Genomic DNA, 22864 nt, shown 5'->3' with positions numbered 1-22864 from the left:
TCTTCTTTTCTAATAACCCATATTTTTACAGTTTATAAAGCATTTTCAATACAGCTAACAGTAATTGTTTACTCTGTGCCAGCCACTGTTTCAGGCACTTTATATGCTATCCAGTATAAGACAACCTTTTAAAGTTCATACTATTATTTCCTTCACTCTGCAGTAAGGAAACTACAGCAGAGAGGGGTTAAACATAATTTGCCCAAAGTTACCCAGCTAGTAAGTGGGAATAAGAACCCAGAGGTCTGGCTCTAGACACTATCTGACTCTCATTTAACCCTCATTTATTGAGGAATATTAAGAATGAAAAACAGGGGCTTCCCTGGTGGTCCAGTAGTTAAGAATCTGCTTCCAGTGCAGGGGACTCAGGTTCGATCCCTGGTCCATGAAGATCCCACATGCCACAAAGCAATTAAGCCTGAGCTCCACAGCTACTGAGGCCTTCGAGTCTAGGGCTATGCTCAGCAACATGAGAAGCCACCACAATGAGAAGCCTGTGCACTGCAATGAAGAGTAGCCCCTGCTCACTACAACTAGAGAAAGCCCAAAAGCAGCAGTGAAGACCAAGCTCAGACATAAATCAATAAATCTTAGAAAAAGACAGATACTGTTTTAGTAAAAAAACAAAACAAACCCATAGTGAAAGAAGCAAGTACTAGTTCCAAATACTAAGTTGTTTTCCCTGTACTACGCCCTTCACACTCTTGACAATGTTGTCAAAGCTCTGCTTTGGTGATCCCTTCTAAACAGGTGACTGCCCAGACTTTCACTCCATCCTGATGTTCTAAGCTTCAGATTCATAATTCCAATGGCTTCCTAGCCAGTTCCGCTCACAAATCCTACAGGCACTTCAAATTCTACTGGACATAACAACTTGTTGAGAGCCTAAAGGCATTCAAATTTAACTTCCAGAACTACTCTTATGCTGTTTTTGTTAGTGAAGTGTCATCTTTAACTCTGTCCTTCTTGCCTTCCATTTCAATCCATTTCCAATCCCTTTCATTATACCTCCACAATGGTTCTTCGCGCCCCCCCCCATAATATTGACTGCATCCACCACCTTATTTCTCCTATGCTCCTCTTTCCCAGGTTTCCTATTCTCCCCACCATCCACTCAGTTGCTCCAGACAAAAGCCAGAGCATCACCCTTGACTCCTCATCTGCTACATTCAACTTCTCTTGAAACTACTGCCAATGTCTCTGTCAAACCTGTCCACTTCCATCCCCAGGTCACACATTTTGGCTTGGATAGTGGCAACCATCTTCTAACTGGTATCACACCCTTAACCTTAACAACTGTGAATCTATTCTCAATTGTACAGCCAGAGTAATCTGTCTAAAATTCAAACTGAATCATGTCATTCCCTTCTAAAAACCCTTCAGTGGCATCATTATTCACAAGATTAAGCTCAAACTCTTTAGTTTGGCTTGAAAAAACAAAATAATTGGGTCCCTGATCACCTCTCTAGAATCCTCCTAAAATATTTTATGCTCTAGCCTAGGGAACACCAAATTCAAAGCACTTGTAAGAGCCAAGCAGTTTAGCTAACTTGGTGCTTCAAACAAACAAATAAATAAAAACTAGTGAGGAAATCTGGGACTAAATGCCAGGGTCTTCTGGGTTAAATTCCATTTATTTCAAAGGTTGGAGACTAACAAAGTTCTTAAAAATACTTCGTGGGTTAAACAAGAATGTATGAGGGACTGAATTTTTCTCATGAAATGACTGTACCAATCTGCTGAGCACAACTCTACTAGCAGTTCTCTAAGGAAATTCTCTCCCATCTTTAGGCCTCTGCACATGCTATGGCTTAGAATACTGTTCTTGTCACATCCTCTATGCAACCTTTAGGTTGCAACTGAAAAGTTAATTTCCCCAGAAAGCTATCCTTGACCCCCAGAGTCTCAGTTAAGTAACTCTCTGAAGTGCTCCCCTGAGAACCCTGTACTTCCTTGACATCACACTCAACCTGTATAGAAATTGAGCTGCTTATTTTACTCTGGGAGGCCAGAAGCAGGTCTGTCTGTATTCTATGAAAACAGGACAGGGGAGGAGTTCACAGGTGACCTTGTGGTTAGGATTCCAAGCTTTCACTGCCATGACCTAAGTTCAATCCCTGGTCAGGGAACTAAGATCCTGTACAGCTTGTGCAAGTGCTCAATAAAAATCTGTTGTCATAATAAATTAACTCTCATTTGGATTATTTTTTCGTCTCCTAATCAGTTCCATTTATATCCAGTCTAACGAGTACATCATGAGGAACGGTGGGCTGGAAGAAGCACAAGCTGGAATCAAGATTGCTGGGAGAAATATCAATAATCTCAGATATGCAGATGACACTACCCTTATGGCAGAAAGTGAAGAGGAACTAAAAAGCCTCTTGATGAAAGTGAAAGAGGAGAGTGAAAAGGTTGGCTTGAAGCTCAACATTCAGAAAACAAAGATCATGGCATCTAGTCCCATCACTTCATGGGAAATAGATGGAAAAACAGTGGAAATAGTGTCAGACTTTATTTTTGGGAGCTCCAAAACACTGCAGATGCTGATTGCAGCCATGAAATTAAAAGACGCTTACTCTTTGGAAGGAAAGTTATGGCCAACCTTGATAATATATTAAAAAGCAGAGACATTACTTTGCCAACAAAGGTCCGTCTAGTCAAGGCTACGGTTTTTCCCATGGTCCTGTATGGATGTGAGAGTTGGACTGTGAAGAAAGCTGATCGCCGAAGAACTGATGCTTTTGAACTGTGGTGTTGGAGAAGACTCTTGAGAGTCCCTTGTCCCGCAAGGAGATCCAACCAGTCCATTCTAAGGGAGATTGATCCTGGGTGTTCATTGGAGGGACTGATGCTGAAGCTGAAACTGCAATACTTTGGCCACCTCATGCGGCGAGTTGACTCACTGGAAAAGACTCTGATGCTGGGAAAGGTTGAGGGCGGGAGGAGAAGGGGACGACCGAGAATGAGATGGCTGGATGGCATCACCGACTCTGTGGACATGAGTTTGAGTGAACTCCGGGAGTTGGTGATGGACAGGGAGGCCTGGCGTGCTGTGATTCATGGGGTCGCGGAGAGTTGGACACGACTGAGCGACTGAACTGAACTGAACCCTGTTCCAATCCATCTTCCATAATGGTGTCACAAAAATCTTTATAAAAAGTCAATCCCCTCTTCTAGAACATTCAATGACAAAAGAAAAGATTTTAAAGTCTAGCATAGTAATCAAGGGGACTTTAAACTCAACTTTAAAGTCCAGCATAGGAAGAGAAGAGGATGACAGAGGACGAGATGGTTGGATGGCATCATTGGCTCAATGGACATGAGTTTGAGCAAGGTCCAGGAAATGCGGAAGGACAGGGTGTGGAGTGCTGCAGTCCATGGGGTCACAAAGAATCAGACATGACTGAGCGACTGAACAATAATAGTAATCAAGGAACTTTCCTTTTCCAATCTAATCCTCCCCCTACCCTCTTTCATAAACATAATCCTCCAGAAAATAACTTTTCCTCAACAAGACCTACAGAGCTTCCCACCACAGTGACTCTGATTAAGCCTTTCTACTATCTGAAATTCATCCCTATCCCTTTGACTCTGAAGGACAAAGTCAATCTCAAAAGCAAAGTAGAAGCAAATCTCAGCCTAAGAACCCATCTTCATCCCAGGCCACAAAGTTTTAAGGAATATGACCTCATAATCAAAAATCATAAAAGAGGACTTCCCTGGCGGTCCAATGGTTAAGACTCCTCCTTGAAATGCAGGGGATGCAGGTTCAATCCCTGGTCAGGGATCTAATACTCCACATACCATGGAGCAACTAACCTCACATGCCACAACCATTGAGCCCTCAAGCCACAACTACAGACTCTGTGTGCCACAACAGAAGATTCTGAATGCTGCAACGAAGACCTAATGCAGCCAAATAAATAAATATTTTTTAAAAAATCAGAAAACCATAAGGAAACAAAGCACCAGAGGTAAGAAGTCATAGAAACAACTAATAGCAAAACCAGATCCTCAGGGACCTTGGACATATGCTTAAATAAAAAAGAACAGCACTGAGAATTCCCTGGCAGTCCAGTGGTTAGGACTCCAGCACTTCCACTTCAGGGGGCATAGGTCAGATCCCTTATCAGGGAACTAAGATCCTGCATGCTATGGGGTGAGGCCAAAACAATAATAATTAATAATAATAATAATTTAAAAAGAAAAAAAGGATTGAATTTTTATGTGAAGTGAAGGTAAAGTCACTCAGTCGTGTCCGACTCTTTTGCAACCCCATGGACTCCTCAATCCATGGAATTCTCCAGGCAAGAATACTGAAGGAGGTTGCCATTCCCTTCTCCAGGGGATCTTTCCAACCCAGGGACTGAACACGTGGCTCCTACATGGCAGGTGAATTCTTTACAGTCTGAGTCACCAGGGAAGCCCAAGAATATGAGACTGGGCAGCCTATCCTTTCTCCAGGGGATCTTTCCGACCCAGGAATCGAACCAGGGTCTCCTGCATTGCAGGTAGATTTCCTACCAACAGAGCTACTATATACCAGTAAACAATTAAAAAATAAAAAGTTCAATTTGTGACACCAAAATGTATACTCAGAACTTATGAATAAAAGGAAAAGTCATGTGTTAAATTCTAAAAGTAAATAAATAAAAGTTCAAAAGATATAGTTTATGATAGCATTAAAAAATGAAGTAATGGGGTAAAAAATCTAGTAAAAGAGGTACATCACCTTTATGGAGGAAATTATAAAACTTTATACTGATAGCCGAATTCTCAACTCCCCCTCAACAGTGGAATGGATAAATCGTGGTATATTCTACAATTAATTACTATACAGTAATTAATATGAACAAGCTACAACTACACACAAAAAATATATATTGTGTAATTCCATTTATATTAAATTCAGTAAAATTAAACTATATTATTTAAAAATGGATAATTAGGTAGTTGAATTATGATCGACAGCAAGGAAGCAACTAACAGAAAAGTCAGAATTCTAGTTACCTCTGGGGGAAAAGAAGAGGCTACAATCAGGAAGGGACACACGCAGGTTTCTGAGGAACCAGCAAGGTTTTATAACTAGCCGGTGTTCATGTGTATGTTTACATCAATTTGTTAAATTGCATATTTGTTTTATGCAGTTTTCTGTGTTAATATTTCATAATAAAGAAGTTAAAGGAAATCTTTATATAAGACATTTTAGAAGACGTAATTAAATGGAAATATATACAATGTTCATGGATTCAAAAACTTAATATTCTCAAGATATCAATTCTCCCCAAGCTGATGCACAGAGTCACTGAAATTTCAACCAAAATCCTAGGAAATCTGTTTGTACCATTGATGAGTGAATTCTAAAATTTATGACAAGTGAAAGAGGAAATGTCAGTTGCTCAGTTGTGTCCGACTCTTTGCAATCCCATGGACTATAGCCTGCCAGGCTCTTCTGTGCAAGGAATTCTCCAGGCAAGATTACTGGAGTGGGTTGCCATTCCCTTCTCTGGGGGATCTTTCCAACCCAGGGATCAAAACCAGGTCTCTAAAATTTATTCAGAGTACAAAAAGCAAGTAGTAAGTCACTTTTAAAAATAAGAGAAACAAAGTGGGAGGACTTAATACTGGATATCAAGAGTTCATAAAAAACTATTATAATTAAGCCACTGTAGTAACAGCACCCTGGAGAAGGCAATGGATACCCATTCCAGTATTCTTGCCTGGGAAATCCCAGGGACAGAGGAGCCTGGCCAGGGCAATAAAGAGGCAAAGTCAAGAGACCACAGGGCCCAGAAACAGACTCCAACACAGGACCTGGCACAAAGTAGGTGCTTAATAAGTATTTGTGGAATAAATTAATAAATATTGACATTTCAGATATAAAAGTGGTGACACTTAGCTCAGTGGGGAAACAACAGACTTTTCAATCCATCAGCTGGAGGATATGGTGGAAAAATTTCAGTGATTTCTTTACTTCAAATCATGTTAAAACATCAACTCTAGATAAGTGAATATCAGTATGTGAAAGGCAAACCTATAAAGATTTTTTAAAAATTAACATAAGAGAACACCTTAAGGGTTGGGAAGCATTTCTTAAGACATAAAAAGTACTTTTAAAAGAAACAATAAATATGACTATGTTACAATTAAAAATCTGTTTATTAAGGATAATTAGATTGAAAAATCAAAACCAGAAAAGAAAATATTTATAACAGTACACTGACAATGAACTGAGTGAGTGAGTGAAGTCGCTCAGTCGTGTCCAACTCTTTGCGACCCTGTGGACTGTAGCCTACCAGGCTTCTCTGTCCATGGGATTCTCCAGGCAAGAATACTGGAGTGGGTTACCATTTCCTTCTCCAGGGGATCTTCCCGACCCAGGGATCGAACCCGGGTCTCCCGCATTGGAGGCAGACACTTTAACCTCTGAGCCACCCAAAATACATTGAAAAAAAATACTACTACAGGGGACTTTCCTAGTGGAAAAGGTGCAGTGATTAAGATCCCCCACTTCCAATTCAGAGGCCTTAAGTTCAATCCCTAGTGGGGGAACTAAGATCCCACGTGCCACGTGGTCCAAAAATAAAAGAGAGAGAGAGGTAAAACTACTATAAACTGGTAAGAAAAAGAAAGGCAAATGACCCAAGAGGGAAATGGGCAAAAGAACAGAAGAGATATTTCATAGTAGAGGACATATAGTTTTACTGGTCACTCAGTTCAGTTCAGTCACTCAGTCGTGTCCGACTCTTTGCGACCCCATGAATCACAGCACGCCAGGCCTCCCTGTCCATCACCAACTCCTGGAGTTCACTCGCAAAATGTAAATCAAGCCTGGGACTTCTAGTAGTCGAAAGGTTAAGAGTCTATGCTTCCAATGCAGGGAACACAAGTTCAATTCCTGGTCAGGGAACTGGAGAACTAGGATCCCACGTGCCATGTGGTAAAGCCCAAAAAAACCAAATCAAGACCATAATTATAGTTTTTTTTTCACCCATATTTTGGCAAAATTTAAAGTCTAATTCCAAGCATAAGAGAGGATGTAAATCAAGGTATCTGTTATATATTGCCAATTCATTCAACCACACTGAAAAACAACTTGGCATTTAATATTCACAAATCCTATAGTCCAGAAATTCTGCCCTCAGATAAACAGCCATAAGAAAATTTTGTATATCTATACTTAGAGACATGTATAAGAGTATCACAGAAAAACTGGTCCTAACTTTAAAAACCTAGATACAGGACTTACCTGGTAGTCCAGTGATAGAGAGTTTGCCTGCAAACGCAGGGGATGTGGGTTTAATCCCTGGCTTGGGAAGACCCCACATTCTGAGGGGCAACTAAGCCCCTATGCCACAACTACTGAAGCCCGGGCACCTAGAGCCTGTACTCTGCAACAAGACAAGTCCATACACCACAAGGAAGAGAAGCCCCTGCTCACAGCAACTGGAGAAAGCCCACATGCAGCAATGAGGACCCAGCACAGCCAAAACAATGAATTAATTACAACAAACAGAGATACAAATGAATATTATGGGAGAATGGATAAATTACAATATACTGAAATGATAAAATATTATTCAGCAGAGAAAAAGGAAACAATTATAGCTATATGCAACAAGCTGGATAGATTTTAGTAATTATATATATTGTGAGACAAAAGCAAGTCCCAGAAGACTACACATAGCAGGTACCCTTTTTAAAAAATTCAAGAACAAGTACATCAATACTATATATTGTTTAGACACATATATACAGAGAAGGCAATGGCACCCCACTCCAGTACTCCTGCCTGGAAAATCCCATGGGCGGAGGAGCCTGGTAGGCTGCAGTCCGTGGGGTCGCTAAGAGTCGGACACGACTGAGCGACTTCATTTTCACTTTTCACTTTCATGCACTGGAGAAGGAAATGGCAACCCACTCCAGTGTTCTTGCCTGGAGAATCCCAGAACTGGGGAGCCTGGTGGGCTGCCGTCTATGGGGTCACAAAGAGTTGGACATGACTGAAGCGATTTAGCAGCAGGAGCAGCAGCATACATGATAAACATAATAATATGATAAGCAAAAGAATAATAATCACAAAATTTAGAAGAGTGATCGGGTTGCAGGAATATGGATGTTCACTGCATTATTAAAATATTTAAGTATTAAGAAAGAAAAAATAAATAAATAAAATATTTAAGTAAAGTGAATGAATAAACAAAGTAAATTTTTAAAAAGATGGCCAAGCATGAATCTTCTTTGGATGTTCATAAGCCAAGAATAACAATTAACCTGATTCTATGGATCTAAAGGCCAATTATAACAGAAATACAAGAATAACCAGGCAATCGAAAAGAAAAATGGGCAGAAGGCCTGAACGGGAACTTCAGTAGGGAAACCTGTAAAAAGATCCTCAACCTCACTGGTAACAAGAGAAACATCATCTTGGCATTATCTGCACGCCAATTAGCAATAAGGATGACTGTGTGCCTATATCCTCTGAACACACCACCTGGTGAAACTCAAGTACATGTGCACCAAGAGACATGTTCAAGAGTGTTCAGGACTTACCTGTTTGTCCAGTGGTTAGGAATCTGCCTGCCAATGCAGGGGACACAAGTTTGATCCGTGGTCCAGGAAAGATTCCATGTGCTACCGGGCAGCAAAGCCCATGCACCACAATTGGTGAGCCCAGTAGAGCCTGAAAGCCTCAACTACTGAGCCCGTACTCCTAAAGCCCATGTTCCACCAAGAGAAGCCACTGCAATGAGACGCTTAGGCACCACAAAGAAGGGTGACCCTGCTTGCTGCAGCTAGAGAAAGCCTGCATGCAGCAACTAACATCTAGTGTAGCCAGAAATAGTAAATATTTTTTTTAAATATTCATAGCAGCAGTGTTTGTAACGGCTCAAAACCAGAAACAAACCAAATGCCCACCAATACCAATAAAATAGACAACTTGTGGTATAGTCTTTTGAAATACAGTGAAAATAAATATATTACATGTATCAACATGAATGACTTAGGAACATACTGAGCAAAAAAGGCAAGTCACGTAATAAATACTGTATGGCTCCATTGATGTAACATCCAAACATGTAAAAGTAAAATATGTATCATTTAAGGATACATACTGGTAAAATAAAGAAAAGCAAGGAAATAATAAATTCAAAATTCAGGGCAAAGGTTAACTCTGGGGAAGACAGAATCAGGGAAGGACAGACAGGAGTTCTAACAGTCATGGAAATATTCCTTTTCTTAAACAAGGTCCTATTAATAATAATGTGATTCTTTATACTTTACATATATTTTATAAAAATTCTTTCATCTCTACTCAATATTTTATAAAAACATTTAAAAAAAGGAACAGAAGGCGATGAGTAAGAAGCCTGGGAATATACAAAATCAGCATCCAAGGCAAGAAGAGAGCAGGATTCTTAATTATGTAAATAGGAAGGTGCCTGGATGAAAAGTGAGGATTTGATTCTGGGAAAGATTAATTAGATGTGTAGAGAAAGAACTGGAGAAGGAACCCAAGAGGGTGAAATTGTGTGAAAAAGACTTCAATGTGTCTCCTTCAGGTATAGAAACTTCTATGAGAAGAAGTCTAGGGAATTTCTTTTAGGAGTAACTCTCAAAAGCCATTAATTTCAGGACAGACACTAAAATAAATGGCTATTTGTCCTTTGGGAAAGGGATGTGAGGATCATAGCCCAGAGAAAGGAGAAGAAAGATCAATGCAGAGAAACACTGTTGAGAGAAGAGGACTAAAGATCCATACTCAATAAAGAGGTAGAGCCAGGGACTTCCCTGGTAATCCAGTGGTAAGACTCTGTGCTCCCAGTGCAGAGGGTACAGGTTCGATCCCTGGTCGGGGAAACTAAGATCCTGCAAGCTTTGCAGTATGGTTGAAAGATTTAAAACGAAAAATTTAAGGGAAAAAAAAAAAAGAGATAGAACCGGAAAAGGAAAATGATCACATGAAACAGTACACGGTCTACAGATTTCAGAAAGAGATACACTGGGCTTTTGCTTTAGTTTACAATAAGAATACCACACAGATGAAGTAATCTCCAATAAGGTATTATTATCTCTCATGACAGCCACGGTTGGTTACTTCCCAAAGAGCTATTCTCTCCCTTCCCTCTTGTTAACATATCTCAATTTGGTTGGGTATACCCAGCCCCAAGGATCAAATTGCTGGTGAATAGTCTAAGTATGGCAAATGACCCAATGAGACATAAGGGGAAATCTGTTAGGAAGTTGCTAGGAAGGGCTTTCTTCTTTAATAAAAATAGAGTGTAGGGTAGGCACAGTGGAGAGTGATTCAAATCAAGGCTGCTACAAAGATTAAGTAAATAACAGTGGCCCTGGTGCTACAAAGATTAAGTAAATAACAGTGGCCCTGGTTTGGTACCTGGCAATCTTCAATAAATGTTAGCTAATTTATCCTCTTACTTAAAGATATGATCCTTTTTTTTATTATTAATATCTCAGTATCACTCATGGAGGTTAATAAAGTCCCTGGTTTATAACAAGTACTCAACAAAAGCCTGCTGAATGAAAAAAAGAAAATAGTGCTTAACGCAACTCTTGAAAATGAGAAAGACATGACTAGGTGGAGTAAACAGTCCTCCCATCAGAATGGGGTGGAAAGAGGCAGAATCTGTTCTGGCTGAAATGGAGGGCTCTGAAGGCGGAGTGGCAGGGAAGGAGGCAAACTGAGGCAGGTGAGCGCGGCTGAGAAGTGCAACAGGCAGCCCCGTGAAGCCTTGGTGCTTCCTATTCCACATTCAGGTGCCCTCTCTTTATCTAAATGCTAGTCTGTTCCCTAGAGTCCCTGAAAACCTCTGCTCTCTTTCACGTTTTTCATTCCCAGATGCCCTTCACACCTGAAAATGCCCTCTGGTCCCAAGTTCCATCTACTCCTCTGTCTACCTTCCCTCCTTGCTTCCCCAGCTGCCTCCAGTGGCTCCAAAGACATGACACGGCCGCCTGGGACAGAAGATTCATCTCCTTTCAGTCTCTGAAATGGTGGGGAAGGATGCTGCTGCTGCTAGGTTACTTAAGCTGTCAGCACAGACCAACAACCCTTACACTCTAACCGTAAGGCCATGTAGGCCCCCAGCCCCTCCTTATTTTCTCATTTGGACTCTTGCAACAGCCTCTGAACTTAGCCTCCCTGCTTCTAAAATGCATGCCTGTTCCTATTTTTCATTTAAAATACTTCATTGGTGACTTCCCTAGTGATCCAGTGACTAAGTCTTCACGTTCCCAATGCAGTGGGCCTGGGTTCAATCCCTGGGTTAGGGAAATTGATCCTGCATGCCGCAAGTAAAAGATCCTGAATGCTGCAACTCAAGATCCAGCACCCCACGATGAAGATGGAAGATGCTGTGGCCACAGCAAAGACCAGGCACAGCCAAACAAAGAAACAAAATGTTTTGAATAAATACTTCTTTTGTTTTTTCACAGCCTCCAGGAAAGTTCAAATTGGGAAACTCTGGACCAAATTTGGCCCACAGATACGTTCATGCACTTTTGTTCCTACATGTTTCAAACAAACAAACTTGGGCCAACATTTTAAACCTTGGAGATTCTACGTAATAATCCAGAATTCTGGCTTCTCTTCAAAAATTGCTATGCGCTTGGTCACTCAGTCGTGTCCGACTCTTTGTGACCCTTTGGCTACAGACCACCAGGCTCCTCTGCCCATGGGATTTTTCAGTCAATACTGGAGTCGGTTGCCATTTTCCTCCTCCAGGGGATCTTTCCAACCCAGGGATGGAATCCATGTCTCCTGTGTCTCCTGCATTACAAGCAGATTCTTTACCCGCTGAGCCGTCAGGGAAAACTGGAAGATGTGGCAAAAGACATCAGCTGGAGCCAGGCCAAATGGCCTGAAAGTCCACACTCTCTAGTAACTAAAGACTCGGTATCTAGTTCAACACAGTTCCAATCACTCAGATTTTAGGGACTGGATTTTTTGACCCTGGCCCAGCAAAATTGCTTAATACAGCACATCCAATTCTTGCTGACCTCTCCAGCTCTAGCTCCCCTCTCACGCTTGTCAACTTTATACTGAGGCAATACCTGCATACTAAACTACTTATATTTCCCTAAACACATCATATTGTTCCTACTTTTCTGCCTTTTGTATATGTTCTTCCCTCAGCCTAGAATGCTAGTCCCCTCCTGAACTACAGGCTAATTTCTATTTAATCTTTAAAACATTGCTTAGCTATCACTTCATTCCAAGGCTCCCTTCCACGTTCCCCCTCAATATCTCTGAATCTTATATATTTTTAATTATTGCCCCTACACACTGTAGTACAATTTATGTACATGTTGTTTACCAGCACTAGAGTGAGCACCTTAAAAAACAAAGAATCTCTATCATTTATAATGTCTGCCACGCAACAGTCACTCAACACACTTCATAAATGAGTAATTGAAAAAGAATGAGATAATGAATGATATATGGGGAACCAGAGCTAGGGAGCGGTGACGCTCCCGGTAACTCACATAGATTTCCATCTTCCTGTAGAGACCATAGTTAAGGAGTAAATTGTGAGTCATGCGGATTCGGTGAGGCTTCATTGGGTGGCCTTGTCCATAATAGTAATTTCCAACATCCCCTGAAGAAGAAAGAGTGACAGCTTCAGTGACTCAGTTAGACACACACTCCCGGAGAACCCACAGATTTTTACAACAAATTCTGGGCAAATTCTGTCTAGGCTCCAAGATTCTCTCCCACCTCAAGGAAGGGTAACTCAAAAAGAAAAAAACAAAAAGCAGGAAACCATGGGAGATGAGTACTTAAGGATTTCTGTCTAGCTCAGTTTTTTCCCTTGGAACCCAAAGGCCATCAGACAGTGTGAGGGGGTCAGTCCAAAGCTACTGGGGAACAGCAGCCAGTGAGGTGACTCACCTCACTATCTCCAAGGAATTCACTCCCACAACAGAAAAAATAATCATCACTACTCAGAATTACTGTAAGTCACAGTTCACCTCTTGCACATCTTAACACTTTATGGTGTCAAAGTACTTTTGCAATCACTTTCTTACTGGATTCTCACAAAAACCCTGGAAAATAGTTAAGACAGGGAGTATTATTCCCATTTTATAGATTAAAGACTAAACTCATCATCTCTTTTTAAAAAAATTATCTTATCCATTAATTTTTTTTTTCTGTTTGGCTGTGCTGGTCTTCACTGCTGCTCAGGCTTTTCTCTAATTGAGGAGAATGGGGGCTACTCTCGAGCTGTGGCACTCAGGCTTCTCATTGCAGTGCCTTCTCCTGTTGTGGACCATGGGCTCTAGGGCATGCAGCATGTGGGCTCAGCAGTTGTGGTTCCCCAGCTCTACAGAACAGTCTCAATAATTGCGGCACATGGGCTTAGTTGCTCCAAGGCATGTGGAATCTTTCCAAATCAGGGACTGAATTGAACCCATGTCTCCTGCACTGGCAGGCAGATTCTTTACCACTGACCCACCAGGTTGACTGGTTGTTTAGTCACTAAGTCGTGTCTGACTCTTGCGACCCCATGGACTGTAGCCTGCCAGGCTCCTCTGTCCATAGCATTCTGGCAAGGATTCTGGCAGAGCCACCAGAGATGCCCCATAAACTCACCATCTCTTGATTTATCCATAGCAACAACCTTCCACTGGTCCCTCTGCTGTCAGTTCAAACTATCTGCCACACCAGTTATTTTCCTAATATACAGCTTTGATAACATCACTCCCCTACTCAAAAATCCTTAATGGTTCCTCATTTTCTATAGGATAAAGAACAACTTCAATATTACTTTCTTAATCTATTTTTCCAACTTCTTATCACCACCACCCTACCCCAAGACACACACCACATACTCATACACACACACACATTCTGCACTAGATGTTAGCAGGCAAATTATGGCACTTGGGTTAAATACAACTGGTTGCTTGACTTTTCTAAGTAAGATGTTACTGGAATACAACAATGCCCATTAGTTTTATTATCTATGACTACTTTTACATTATAATGGCAGAGCTGAGTAGCTAGTTACTACAGAGACCCACCCATATGGCACATGCGTGCTAAGTCACTTTGGTCATGTCTGACCTGCCAGGCTCCTCTGTCCATGGGATTCTCCATGCAAGAACACTGGAGTGGGTTGCCAACTCCTTCTCCAAGGGATCCTCCCGTCCCAGGGATCAAACCCACATCTCTTATGTCTCCTGCATTGGCAGGTGGGTTCTTTACCACTAGTGCCACTTGGGAAGCCCTTCCAGGCACACAAAGACTAAAATACTATCTGGCCCTTTACGGAAAGTCTGCCAATCTCTTGGAAGAAAAGCTATGACCAACCTAGACACCGTATTAAAAAGCAGAGACATTACTCTGCCAACAAGGTCCACCTAGTCAAAGCTATGGTTTTCCAGTAGTCATGTATGGACATGAGAGTTGGACTATAAAGAAAGCTGAGCGCTGAACTGATGCTTTTGAACTGTAGTGTTGGAGGAGGCTCTTGAGAGTCCCGTGGACTGCAAGGAGATCCAACCAGTCCATCCTAAAGGAAATCAGTCCTGAATATTCATTGGAAGGACTGATGCTGAAGCTGAAACTCCAATACTTTGGCCACCTGATGCGAAGAACTGACTCGTTGGAAAAGACCCTGATGCTGGGAAAGATTGAAGGCAGGAGGAGAAGGGGACGACAGAGGATGAGATGGTTGGATGTCATCACTGACTCAATAGCCACGAGTTTGAGCAAGCTCCAGGAGTTGGTGATGGACAGGGAAGCCTGGCGTGCTACAGTCCAGTCCATGGGGTCATAATGAGTCAGACGCGACTGAACTGAACTGAGTTGAACTGCCAATCTCTGTTATGAACACACTAGATTATCTCCAAATCCAGGATGTTAAAAACTGTATCAGCAGGACTTCCCTGGTGATCCAGTGGTTAAGCCTCTGGGCTTCCAATGCAGGAGGCATGAATTTGATCCCTAGTTGGGGAACTGAGACATGCCCAAGTGGGGTGGTCAAAATTTTCAAAATTAAAAAAAAACTTTATCAGGTTTCCCAGGTATCTATTTCAGTTTGCAATTAACCTAAAGGGCTCTATAGTCTACCTGGTAGAAAGCTCCTGGAAAAATATTTCAAAATCATGTGAATTGCACACCCAAAGTTCTCTCCTTGGAAGTTCACTAGGATGAGGCAGACCTTTCGTTACCAGTGAAACAAAGAATCCCAACTTCTTAATCAATGATTTAGTAGTGCCAGAAATAGGCTTCATTCCAGGGAGCAATGCACTGTGAGGAATGCCACCAACAGCCTCCAAGCTGTACTCCATTTCTCTTTAGCACAGACATGGCCTGTGATAATAGGAAACTTCTAAACAGTTGAATATTTAGGATCTCATCCTTTTCTCTCTTTATTTTTTAAAATATTTATTTGGCTGCACCAGGTCTTCTTAGTTTTGGCACCCAGGATCCTAGATCTTTATTGCAGCACTGGATCTTCAGTTTTGGCATGTGGGATCTAGTTCCCCCACCAGGGATTGAACCCAGGCCCCCCGCCTTGGGAGTGCAGAGTCCCAGTCACTGGAACACCAGGGAAGTCCCTCTCTCTTTTTAAATAAACCTTATTCTTTAGAACAATTTTAGGTTTACAGAAAAATTGAAAAGAAGTAGAGTTCTTAGATACTATATACTATTTCCTCTATTAACATTTTACATTAGTGAAACAGAAAGTATCTGTTACAATTAATGAAGCATTATTGATATATTTATTTACTAAAAGTCCATACTTTATTTAGATTTCCTTCAGTTCAGTTCAGTGTTCATCCTCTTCTTTTCATTTTAGTGAGTGAGGCCTGTGTTCTCAGTCACAAGCCAGAGCACAGCATGTAGTGGCATTCAACAGTCCCATACAGACTTTGAGATACAGTAGGAGGGAAGGCAGTTAAGAGATGTTTGTTCCCAGGGCTCCTCAGACAATTTTACCACCACGGGGGTGGGTAGAACAGGTTCTCAAGGCACTGGCTGAGACTTCCAGAAAGTGAAAAGTGTCAGTGGCTCAGCTGTGTCCCACTCTTTGCGACTCCATGAACCATAGCCCGCCAGGTTCCTCTGTCCATGGAATTTTCCAGGCAAGAATACTGGAATGGGTAGCTATTCCCTTCTCCAGGGTATCTTCCAGACCCAAGGATTGAACCTGTCTCCTGAATGGCAGGCAGATTCTTTACCATCTGAGCCACCAGGTAAGTCTGAGACTTCAAGATGCAGACCCAATTTGTGGACAGTCAGGAGTCGCAAGGTCATTGCTGTTATATAAATTGGATTCCTGCTTACCCATTTCTCTGGTATAGGTCTTGATCCCTAGCAACTCCCCTGCCTATCAACCCAGAATCCAGCCAAGGTTTAGACTTGGGGAACTGAGATAACTTATCTAGAAAGCTAAGGGAGTACCTGAGGGTGGGGCCCAAACACATTATCCTGTCTTTAACAGTTTTTAATCAGGTTGCTGAGAGACTTAAAAAAAAATAATCCTTGTAGATAAGAGGTGGCCCTCCCCATCCACTGACCCTGGCTAAGGAGGGCCTACTGTACTGTCATTCTTATGGAAGGAACCCGAGCATCCTTTTGATATCTGCGCTGGGGTCCTGGAACCAGTCCAGCTGTTTTAAACTTTCTAAAACTTTATTAAAAAGGGCTTTCTGCACTGTTCGCATAGTTTCTCCATTTTATAGGGGAGAGGCCTGAGGCCTGGAAAGGTAAAATGATTTGCCCAATACTTCAAAGCTTTTGAGCATCAGAGCCAAATTTCAATCCCAAACTAGTGACTTCACTGAGAAACTCACAAGTAGTTTCTCAGAAAGGAAGAGATCACCCTTCTGTAAAAATGGAGGTCTTTCCACTTTTTCTCTTTTTAAACTGAGAATGTGGAGATCACAAAACTGTGCAAATTGATAAAGTTATGAAGTCACAGACTCCAGCCTCAAATGGGCCCTCACCACTGCCCAGCAATCCTTCAAATGTTTTCACCTGCTCCCTCTTTCATAACAGCTATCTCTCTTCAAGATTTCTATTCTACCCAACTGCCCTCCCCCACTCTCACGAAAAGGAATATTTTCTTACTTCATCCTAAAAGCCCCCTCCACTTTCCATCTTCTCTCCTTCAAACATGTTTTTTCTTGCCACTTACCCTCTCATCCCAAAGGAACTTCCTCTTAAAAGAGGGATGGCTCTACGTGTTAGTTTCCATCTCACCTGATCTCTCCTCAGGGACCTCCATCATTACTAGCCCCTCTCTCCAGTATCTTCAACCTCTCCCTATTTTCCATAAAAATTTGCACATACTTAACTCTCAGCCACTACATCTCCTCTTAATCAACAACCCTCTGTCTGTCTCAACAAGCTTCCTTTTGGGACTTCACTGGTGGTCCAGTGGTTAAGACTCCATGCTTCCACTGCAGGGGGCGCAGGTTCAATCCCTGGTTTGGGAACAAAGACCCTACACACAGAGCGGTATGATAAAAAAAAAAAGTTTCCTTTAAAAAAAAAAGGTCAATCTAATGCCTCCTCTTCACTCATCTCTTCAGTCTACAGCAATTTAACTTCAGTTCTAAATCCTGCACAGGAAACATATCTTGCCAACACTTGGCCACTCCCTCCCTCTTTTGGCTACTATAACCCAACACTTTCTGGTTCACTTACATCTCAAGTCATTCCCTCTGTATCTTTATTCACTTTATGAACAGAATTTTGTGAGAATCTACTACGAGCTAGGCACTGTTTGGGGGGCTGAGAATACAAAAGTAAACAAAACATGATCCTTTTCCCTAAGAAGTTCACTATCTGTAAGAAGTATGAATAAGTAAATGGGCAATTCCAATACACAGTGACTAATGTACAAATGTACTCTACATACCTGGGAGTACAGAGCATGAAGAACACCTCCTTAGAATCCCACCCTGGACCCTCTTCTCTTTTTACCCTATACAATTTCTTATATGGGATACAAGGGTAACTGCATCCTCTTCTGTAACTAAAATTATCAGCTGTATGTATGTATGCTGAAATCATCAAAAATTTCTATCTTCTCATTTGTCCTCTAAACTGCAGACCTGAATGGCCACTGCCTACTGGACACCTCTACTTGGGATATCCCCCAGACATCTCAACAAATGTTTCTTTAAAAAACAAAACCCAACATTATCAACTGAAATGGCCTTCTACATTCAGCATGAAACTGCCCAAACTAGATACTCGGGATCCTTGCCTTTTTCCTTACTTCTCCATTCATGCATTTAACTTCTGTCCCAGAGTGACAGTTCTAAGGTACAATAAATCTGATGATGTCACTATCCTGAATACGACTTCAATGATTCACCAGTGCCCAACTTGTGAATATAATCCAACTTTCTTAGGGTGGTGTGCCCAGCCTTTCATGATCTGGTCCCCATTTACTTCTCCAGCCTCATCACTTGCAACCTTTTTCTCATCCCTGCTCTACACCTTCTAACACTGTGCCTTCAAATTTATGCCTCCACCATACTGTACATCCGGCCATTTTTCAAAGGTGCTCGCCTCTCTTTTACCTCTCAACTTGTTATCTTTGTCCTTCCTGGGCCTAGTTAATAACTCCTGCTCTTCAGGTCCTAATTGAGACAGCACCTCCTTGCCTCACTTCTCAGGCTGGGCAGATACTTCTCCGTGCTCCCAGCAAACTCTGAGCTGTTCTTCCTCCCAACCTGATAGTGTAGAGCAATTTTTCTGTCATGGTCTATATGCTCCTCCAAATTGAGAGGAAGATGGCAAGACCATCCCCTGGCCTCAGCCCCTAAACGACACCTAGAACAGATGAAGCTGCTGCTCCACAGATTTCTGTTCAACGAAAAAGTTTGTTTTAACAAGTTGCATCCTTCTTCCAACCCCAGGAGTCCCATTTCCCAGCAGCAACCGCAGGGCCCGCTGGGAGACAGGGGGAGGGGAGTTGGTGACCTCTAGGTGCTGAGCCCTGCAGGCCTCTCACCAGAAGAGATGAGGAAGGAAAGGGGCAGTGAGAGATCTTAGGATTCTCAGCAGAACATGTCACCCGGCAATCTTCTTCACCAGATTCTGCCTCCTGCCTCGGACTCAGCCGCCCCTCTAGGAGGCCGCCGCAAACTCCACATCAGACTTCAGAATTCCCCACCAAGGTGACCTCAGGCTTCCCCAGGCGACCCTCCTGACCTCGGACCCCACCCCCCGCCTCCCCTCTAAGCCTCGACCCCCTTCCCCTCAGCCTTCTTCCTCAAGCTCCACCTCCTTTCCTCTTAGCCTCCTCCCTCAACCCCAACCTTTTCCAGCCTCTGCCCTCAGCCTCGACCTCCTTCTCGCAGCCTCAGCCTCCTTCTCTCAGCCTCCTTCCTCAGCCTTTCCCAAACGCCTCAGCCTCCCCCCTCAGATCTCCTCGGCTCCCTCTCCCGGATCCCGCCGGGCTCGGGCTCGGGCTCGGGCTCGGGCCCGGCCCCGCCCCCGGCGCGAGGACTGTGCTCACCGTCGTAATAGTAACAGACTTTCCTCTTGGTGCCCTGAGTCTGCGCCATCTTGCTCGCCTCCCGTCCCTCCCGTCAGTCGGTCCGTCCGCCCTCCCGCCGGTGGCTCCGCTCAGCGTCCGACCCAGCGGGGAGGGGACGGGCCTCCAGCGCGCTCCGCCCATCCCCGCCCGGGCTCACCTATAGCCGCGCAGCCCGGGCACGGCTCCAGCCAATCAGCGGCGCCGGGACGGCCCGGAACTCGGCGGGGGGCAAGGGCAGCCTGGCGAGGCCTCGGAGGGCCCCCTGGGCCTGTACCAAGGTCCGCGACGGGGGGGGTGGGGCTGCCCCGGGACCGTACCATTCGTCCTGGGGGAAGAAAGTGGGCCTGCTAACTTGGGTGTCCCATTCCGCTTTGGGAGATGGCTTGGAGATCAGAGGCGAACTTTGTCATTTGACAGAGGCCTGCGATGGAAAGTGACTTGCGCAAGGTCACTCAGCTAGGTTTGGAGGAGGAGAAATAAATTGGCAAACGACAGGAAACTGCTGTAGACGAAGGACTGTGCCATCGCTTTACCGACATTATCTCAGTCATCCCTGTTGTTCCTATTGGCGGCCTTGGAGTGGGGCCTCTTATCCTCATTTTACAGACGAGGATAATGAAGTTGAGAACTTTGTGACTTCCTCAGAGTCACACAATAATTACGTTCAGTTTTCAACCACAGATTTTTTTAAACGCTTACTCGACTCCAGAAGTACATATCAAAGTGGCCGAACCCAGCCTTTCTTACTCCAAATGCAGTCTTTCTTTTGAAATGCAGTCCTTTCTAACTCCTGATGGAGTCACCTAGGAGGGCTAAGGAGTGCCTTTAGATGGGAGGAAACTGTCGCTTACACCAGAACAGAATTTCTAAAGATACTGAAGCTATGAATATTTTGGACAATATCCAAATATGTTGTGGGGGACCATCCTGTGCACTGTAGTTTTTTAGCAGCATCCTGGGCTTCCCTAGTGGCTCAGACAGTAAAGAATCTGCCTACAATGCTGGAGACACAGGTTTAGTCCTTGAGTGGAGAAGATTCCCTGGAGAAAGATATGGCTACCCACTCCAGTATAAGGATACTGGAGAATTCCATGGACAGAGGAGCCTGGTGGGCTACAGTCCATGGGGTCCCAAAGAGTGGGTCACGACTGAGACTGACTAACGTTTTCACTTCGGCCACTACTCTTAGATTTCAGTAGCACTGCCCCCGCCCCCTGCAGCTGTGACAACAGAAATTGTACTTAGACATGGCAAAATGTCTCCAGGGCAAGGAGGAGAGGATTGGAGGGAGTATAAAAGTGCCCCCAACCCTATCCTTGAGAACCACTGCACGAGATCAATCAGTCAGTCATTATTGAAAGCTAAAGGCTGAAAAACACTGTGGTGGGATATTAAAGAGACCACTACAACAATATTAATATTTAGTGAGTGCTTACTGTGTGCCAAGTAAGTTACTCATGGTTCTACAGTCAATAAGATACATTTTTATTCCTCATTACAGTAGAATCTGCCTGCCAGTGCAGGAGACACAAATTCCATCCCTGGGTCGGGAAGATCCCCTGGAGAAGGAAATGGCAACACACTCCAGTGTTCTTGCCTGGGAAGTCTCCTGGACAGAGGAGCAGGCTGGTGCAGCGGGGTCGGCGGGGGGGGGGGGGGGGGACTGCAAAAGAGTTAGACATAACTTAGTCTAAAGACAGCCTGGGCACTTGTATTCCTCACATGGGAACTGCATTTAAGCCTTTAATTATAAAAGTAACAGGAGATCTAAGACTGGGCACTTTTTTTTTTTTCAGGCAAGGTTTTATTGGGGCCCCTGGGGCAGCAGCCGGCAGCATCAGGGAGCAAGAACAAACAACAGGTTTCCTTACTTGCTTGCTAGCTCCCCCCTCCAACCCCTGCCACTGCCCGGGGGGTGGGGGGGGTGAAGCTTGTTCCTTATATGGGGTGAGGGTAGGGGTGTGTCCAGGGGTCCGGTCAGGGGGTTGGCTTAGGTGTTTTGTCTAACCTTTAGGTGGTGGTGTTGGGTGCTTCTATTATAGAAACAGCAAAGGACCAAGAAATAATCCCTATCGCCAGTTCTGTGTTGCTGCTTCCCAGCCAGGAACCTTTCTGTGTCCCCATTTCCCGCTTAGTAAAATGGAGAGTGTAAGAAAACAAAGTTCATCAACTCTGTGGCTGCAGCCATGTCCAAAAAAGGAGGAGGGTGGTATCAGATGAGGTCATGGGTGTGGCAGCATTTTATAAAATGCAGAACAGGAATCACCAACTAGGATGCCTACCGAGGGCAGGAAGGCGGTGTGAGTGGATTTGTATTATAGTTATATTGGTTTGAGTCAGGTACTTTGCTTATTTTTAAAACTGGATTCTTATTTTTACTTTCATAAAGAAATATGTCCTCCCATCTTTCTTCAAATACACTGCCATCTTCAGGCATCTTTAATTTTCACACTTTGTAATAGAAATATGGTGTGCAAAAATTTTTCATTTGCCTCTTTATTATAAAAAGCATAGCACAAGCATGATGATAAAAGCCACTAACACTTAGGTTCATAATCTGAGAGCAATAGGGTGTGAAAGGCAGAACTCATGCCCCACCTAAAGGTGGTGGCCATTACTCAGCTCCATGTGGCCAGGTAAACCCAAAGGAGCCAAATCTTCCTCTTTTCTCAACAGAAGACAGAAATCTGGAGTTTTATGCAAAACTGCATAACTCAGTCTGTTTTCTTTTTTTTAATTATTTTTTTAATAAATTTAATGTTTTGGTTGTGTTGGGTCTTCACTGCTGTGCAGGCTTTTCTCTAATTTTGGCAAGTGGAGGCTATTGTCTAGTTGCAGTGCTCGGGCTTATTGCAATGGCTTCTCTTGTTTCAGAGCCCAGGCTCTAAGGCGCAGGGCCTTCAGCTGCTGTTCCCAGGCTCTTGAGCACAGGGTCAGTAGTTAGGGTGCACAGGCTTAGTTGCTCTGCACCACGTAGTCTTCCCAGATCAAGGATAGAACCCGTGTCTCCTGCGCTGGCAGGCAGATTCTTTACCATGGAGCCACCAGAGAAGCCCTACTTAATTAATTAAAGAACCTGCCTGCCAATGCAGGAGACATGAGACTAGAGTTTGATCCCTGGGTTGGGAAGATACCCTGGAGAAGGAAATGGCAACCCACTCCAGTATCCTTGCCTAGAGAATCCCATAGAGACAGGAGCCTGGTAGGCTACAGTCCATGAGTTGCAAAGAGTTGGACACGACTGCAGCGACTTAGCACACAGCACACATTTACTTTTTGGCTGTGCCTTGGCATGCAAGATCTTAATTCCCGGAAGAGCAATCGAACCCATGGCC

General features: G+C 43.5%; 1 protein-coding gene across 2 annotated transcripts in view; it reads right to left on the bottom strand.

Moving 5' to 3' along the window:
- The window catches only part of HDAC1 (histone deacetylase 1), a 33273-nt gene extending 13628 nt beyond the window's left edge, over window positions 1–19645 (bottom strand). Inside the window, exons 1-2 of one of the 2 annotated variants that reach the window (XM_055397791.2) lie at window positions 19509–19645; window positions 12508–12620 (exon numbers count right to left, since the gene is read on the bottom strand). In XM_055397791.2, the coding sequence (XP_055253766.1) occupies window positions 12508–12620; window positions 19509–19557 (162 nt within the window). In that variant the 5' untranslated portion in view covers window positions 19558–19645. The remainder of the gene's footprint in view (window positions 1–12507; window positions 12621–19508) is intronic. The other variant, XM_055397792.2, reaches the window with a different exon arrangement.
- Between the last annotated feature and the right edge of the window lie 3219 nt (window positions 19646–22864).

This window comes from Moschus berezovskii, chromosome 2 (genome assembly GCF_049115385.1).
Source record: "Moschus berezovskii isolate FMDL1 chromosome 2, NW_MosBer_1.0, whole genome shotgun sequence".
NCBI lineage: Eukaryota > Metazoa > Chordata > Mammalia > Artiodactyla > Moschidae > Moschus > Moschus berezovskii.
Note: the sequence above shows the minus strand (reverse complement) of the source record. Positions and strands in the feature narration are given on the sequence as shown.